The sequence below is a fragment of the Ursus arctos genome, unplaced genomic scaffold (genome assembly GCF_023065955.2).
Source record: "Ursus arctos isolate Adak ecotype North America unplaced genomic scaffold, UrsArc2.0 scaffold_26, whole genome shotgun sequence".
Taxonomy (NCBI): Eukaryota; Metazoa; Chordata; class Mammalia; order Carnivora; family Ursidae; genus Ursus; species Ursus arctos.
In genome coordinates this window covers 8,515,331-8,520,733 of record NW_026622941.1, presented here as the reverse complement: position 1 = coordinate 8,520,733, position 5,403 = coordinate 8,515,331, and the positions used below count along the sequence as shown (strand labels likewise).

The following is a 5,403-nucleotide window of genomic DNA, read 5'->3' as shown; positions in this document are numbered from 1 at the left end:
ATGAGTGTGGATCCGGCTCCGCCCCAATGCCCGCCTGGCCCTGAAGCACCCAGTTCTAGGGACTCTAATCCAATGCCTGAGGTTTACGGGCCTGAAGAAAATTACGCGTCCCTGCAAATGTCACCTGCTGAGACACCCCACACGGAGACAGGTACGGGAAAAGTAATCCTCGAAAAGCTGATTTCCTTAAGGGAAGGTGAAAGGAGAGGAGGGTAAGGGTTCTTCGTTTCCTCGTGATCAATTATAGTCTATTAATGTAAGCAGGTGTCCTCAGTTAATCCTCTCGGCACCTGTCTCACTTGTAACTTGGTGGCGGGTGCCCTTTCACCTGTTCCAGGTGTCAGTCAAGAGACGAGGGCCCCAGGACTCCGGCATTTCGACTGTTGACTGGATATTTGAGGGGTTACCTGCATAGGCACAGTGGAAACGCAGATGTGTTGTGATAAATGAGCTGATGTCTAAATCGTAACGCGGTGTGAGCACGCGGTAACGGTGTTACTGCTGAGCTAAAAACCTAGCATCACAGCGGGGGGTGGGGGATACGGCGAGCGTCCCCCTTTTTGATTTGTCTTTCACGGAGTGCCAGAAATGGCATGGCTAATTACGAATCTCACGTCAATGAAATGTTTTGCCCTTCTACAAGAGTCGTAATCGGCTCTTCTCCCACTCCTTGGCTCTGTGGGTGTTAACTGGGGCAGTTCTGAGGTTCTGGGAGCCTGCTATGCCCAAGTCTCCTACCTCCCGGGGGAAATGTTCATCCCATTTTATGGTAGATAATTCCAGAAGGTTTAATCTACTGACAAAGTGGCTAGAGCCCAAATTGGAAACCCAGTTTGGCTTCTAAATGGTTAACCACAGCCGGGGGGGGGGGGGGGGGGGGGTGCCCAGGACACTGTAAAGGCAGTACTTTCTTGTAAATCAACTGGGCAGTAGTTGTTAAAAATGAAAATGTAAACTTTTACCATTTTTTAAGATTTGTGGTAAAAATAACATTTTTTTAAAGATTTATGGTAAAGATAATGACTTAAAAAAAATTACTTACGTGATGATTACCCCTCAAACTAAGCTGTGGGGCAGGAGTAAGCAAGCAACTACTAAGTTGGAATGTTAGATTTTAATGTTACCCTGTTTTCCTAAACTTCATATTGATGTTCTTTCATAATTTCAAACGTTGGAAATACAGCGCTGGGTCGTGAGAAACAGCTTGGGTGGGAGCGGGTAGGAATAAGCAAGTGGGCACGCCCTCCTTAGCAAGCCAAGTGCAGGTTTGTAGAGAGAATTTTTAGGAGATGCCCCACTGTAGTCTTTGGTTCAGCCCTGCTTTCTTTCCTTTAGGTCTACTTAACAAGCATAAGATAGTGAATTTTTGCCCCGTAAAGGCTGTCTCCTTCTTCCCCGACTTAGGAGAGAGCTGAAGTTGAGCACGGGAAATAAACACCTCAGTGCGATTAAGAGTTTTAAGTGGCTACCAAATGTAGGCAATTAATTTTTAGGTGGAAAGCCAGCATACAGCAGGTGCCTGTGCTAGACACCTCTCTCTGTTACTTCGCTTTCATCAGCGAAGGAACTCGGTGAGGGAGAGAAATGAGTTTGGAAATGCGGACCCAGAGCTAGTAAAGAGTGTAGTGACACAGCAGCCTATCACAATTCCCAGTTCCTGCCAGTCCTGGTATTTGGAACTGCGCAGTAGTAAACTGGATTTTAAACAGTCCCCAGAATCTGATGTAGGTGATGATTAATTTTACAAAAGGGGGTCCAGTGATCCTTCCCACCTTTCTGAGCAGCCGCAGTGTGGGCTCTTAAGCACCAATTTGCAGTAAAAAGCTTTTGTCAGAGAGGGTCGAGGGGTGCCTGGCCGGCTCAGTTGGTGGAACATGTGGCTCTTGATCTCAGTTCTTTTAAGTTCGAGCCCCATGTTGGGTCTACGTAAAGATTACTTAAAATAAAATCCTTTAAAAAAAAAAAAAGGTTTGCGTCCTACTCTGCTTCCCAGCAGGTAAGCTATTGGCCATATCCTTTGGATGTGAAATGGTGACACTTAAATGGACTGGCATCATATATAAAGATTAGCAGAATGTTCAGGGTCACCTGAGAGTTTTTACTTACTACCTAATTCTGAGGTGGTGGAGACTTTAAAAATGCTTTGAAAACAGTACGTTTGCAAATATGATTTAGTATTTGCAAAGTTTTAGGGAAAAGTGTTGTTTTATTCCCAACAGTCTCCCCTCCTCCTTCCTCCATGGATCTGCTTGTTCAGGACAGCCCCGATTCCTCCACCAGCCCCCGGGGAAAACTGCCCCCCACTTCCGTAGAAGAGAGAACCATGAGGAAGGAAGACACCGCCCAGGGCAAGAAACAGAAGATCAGGACCGTGTTCTCTCAGACGCAGCTCTATGTCCTCAATGATCGATTTCAGAGGCAGAAATACCTCAGTCTCCAGCAGATGCAAGAACTTTCCAACATTCTGAATCTTAGCTATAAGCAGGTGGGTGTGTTTTGTTGTCCTTGCAGTGAGAAATAAAAGGGCTCATTTGCAGAAGAGCATTAACTAACATCTGTGTGCTCTGTGTGTGTACCCCTACAAATGATTTTAATATGCAAGTGGGATCTTTGTAACATTTCATGACCATCTTTTTTTTTTTTTTTTTAAGATTTTTATTTATTTGACAGGGAGAGGGAGAAGCAGGCTCGATCCCAGGCCCCTGAGATATGACCTGAGCCGAAGGCAGACACTTCACCAGCTGAGCCACCCACGCGCCCCCACATGACCATCTTTAAATGTTCTCTTTAATATGCCATTTATTTAACCCCTTCAAAACTATAAAAATATTCCAGATTTCTCCTTCATAAAGGAGTTCTGTATATTCCCATCTCCCAGGCTATGAGAGTCCTTAACCGGCACTGCTTTTCATTAAGATAAAAAATGGAATCTTTGCTTGTCTGTGTGCATTTGATTAGTAATGAGGTTAATCAGGTTTCATATTCTTGCCTATTACTCAGTTATTTTATGGTTTTCTATCACTGGTGCCCTACTTGGAGAAAGCCCTCCATTTATGGGTGTGTACACCTGTACGTACATACTTCTGGTCCTCCTTAATCTCATTTTCTAATTATAATTTATAAATCGTCTGGAAATTGATGTTTCTTGTGTGCTGTTATATAACTTGATAATTTCTAAATAGTTGTTCTAGTGCTATTACCACCATTATCCTAGTAAATGGAAGTTTGTTTATGGGGGGAGGGTGTTTCCTGCCAAGTACCTTTTTAACTGTGACTAGTGGCATGGCTCAACTATGAAAAGGGGGTGGGTAGACATCTGAATGTGAACTTTCTGGTGAGTAGATAGGTAGTGTGTTTTCTGTAACTGGTTAGCTTTATTAAAGCAGCCAGCTAACTTGGGGCTTTGACATTAGGAAATAGAACATTGTTTCCAGATTGCAGAAAGGACTCCAGAAGTTTCCATCTTGTCCCTGAGCTATAGATAGTTGTACCTGTCAGGGGGAAAAAAACGTTTAATATTCTTTGATCCCTAGTATATCTACATTACTGGTATTTTACGTTTGCCTGTCAACTTTTTTCTTGTAGGTTAAGACGTGGTTCCAGAACCAGAGAATGAAATGTAAGAGGTGGCAGAAAAACCATTGGCCAAAGGAGAGCAAGAGTGTGACTCAGGTGATGGGAAGCTTTTATTCTTCCGCTTTCTTTTCACTGATGTCTTAGTTTTTGTCATGGCTAAACCATACAACCCTAACCATGGACAATTCCGATCTTCCTCTGAGCTTTTCCGTTAATCTGCCATTCCCTTTCAGAACAGCACAGCAACCGCGGAATACCCAGGCTTCTATTCCTACCACCAGGGGTACCTGATGAACACTTCCGGAAACCTTCCAATATGGAGCAACCAGACCTGGAACAGCCAATCTTGGAGCAACCATTCCTGGAACGGCCAGGCTTGGAGCAACCATTCCTGGAACGGCCAGGCTTGGAGCAACCATTCCTGGACCAGTCAGACCTGGTGCCCCCAAGCCTGGAATAGCCAACCCTGTAACAGCCAGCTCCACAGCTGTGGGGAGGAATCCCTGCAGCCCCAGATCCAGTTCCAGCAGAATTCTGTCAGCGATTTGGAGTCCATCTTAGAAACTTCTGGGGAAAGCCATAGTGTAATACAGCAATCCGCTAAGTATTTTAGTACCCAGCAAATAATGGATTTATTCCCAAATTACTCTGTGAACATACAGCCTGAAGATGTGTAACGATGAGTATGTTATCGATCTCGGTTTGGGCGGTGGCTATGACTTCTCATAGGCTTCGTCTTTTAGGGTTCTGTGACTCTGCCTCGATATTGTTTCCCATTATTCTTACTGTATCCATTGAGGGGGTAGAAGGGGGTATGATTGGAGTCAGAGAGGTTTCAGTAGCATTGGCTGCTATGGACAACATGATAAAAGGCGTTTCTGGCTATAGATAACTAGATACAATACTAATTTGGGTATCTTCAGGCTCTAGAACCTAACCTCAAGAATAGGAAGTAAAGATACAAAGATGTGTGATGAAGGAGAATTTGTATTTTCTGAGATTGTGAGGCTTTGCTTGTGAATAACCTCAATTGTTAACGGTGAAGGGTTAAGCTATAACATGCTTCATTGATTTCCTCTGTCCCATGTGATGTTTTCCTAGAACTGTTAATTTGTTCATTATTCTAGTATTTGTGGAAAGATGTTTTGTATTTTAATGTGTCATACTAGTACCAGTTTGGCTGGTTGGTTTATAGGTTTAAGTACAAATAAATACCCACTTTACCCTTTGTTGTCTCGATCCTGATTTCACCAGTAGTTCAGCGGATCCGTGATTAGAAACTGGACTCCACATGGGTCTTCATAGCCTTCTGATGTGTATGGGGGGAGACAATAAGCTGAAACTTCTTCAGGCATTGGGGAGGCTGCTATCTTAGAAATGAGTAAAGGAAAGGTAACCAAGTATACAATGCTAGGTGACTGATCAAATAAACCTGAACGAATTTATTTCTCTTATGTGTAATAGTATTGAAACAGTAAAATTGGCGGTTACTGGCAGTTAAAGGAGAATTGGATAAACAGACCTCTTTAAGTTTGTGAAAGAGTCTTGAAAGTAGGGCAGCCAGGGAAGAGGCAACTAAGGGAAGGCAGAGGGAGGTACAGGAGCAGGGAAAGGGTCAGCTAATACAGCTCACACAGGGAAGGTTATGCATCCACGCTTCTGTACAATTACCCTCTGCCAGAAAGAGCTATGTTGAAATAAGCTTATTTTAAGATGTTTTTTATTTTTAAGGCCTTTTGTAAATGCCAGCTTTTACTTAAAAAAAGGACCTGGTTAAATTTACAGACCAACTACAAAGCACAATTTAATGTGTTCTAAAGTATAAAT

At 43.3% G+C, this 5,403-nt stretch overlaps 1 protein-coding gene across 2 annotated transcripts; it reads left to right on the top strand.

Annotated features, from left to right (window-relative positions):
* On the top strand, positions 1-4,253 carry NANOG (Nanog homeobox). Of its 2 annotated transcripts, none has more exons than XM_026501594.2 (4): positions 1-151; positions 2,220-2,485; positions 3,586-3,672; positions 3,858-4,253. In XM_026501594.2, the coding sequence occupies exons 1-4, from the start codon at positions 1-3 to the stop codon at positions 4,251-4,253; spliced, it is 900 nt and encodes a 299-aa protein (XP_026357379.2). The 2 variants fall into 2 exon arrangements, with proteins under 2 accessions (XP_026357379.2, XP_026357378.2); XM_026501593.2 differs by having other exon boundaries at positions 3,810-4,253.
* Positions 4,254-5,403: the final 1,150 nt, after the last annotated feature.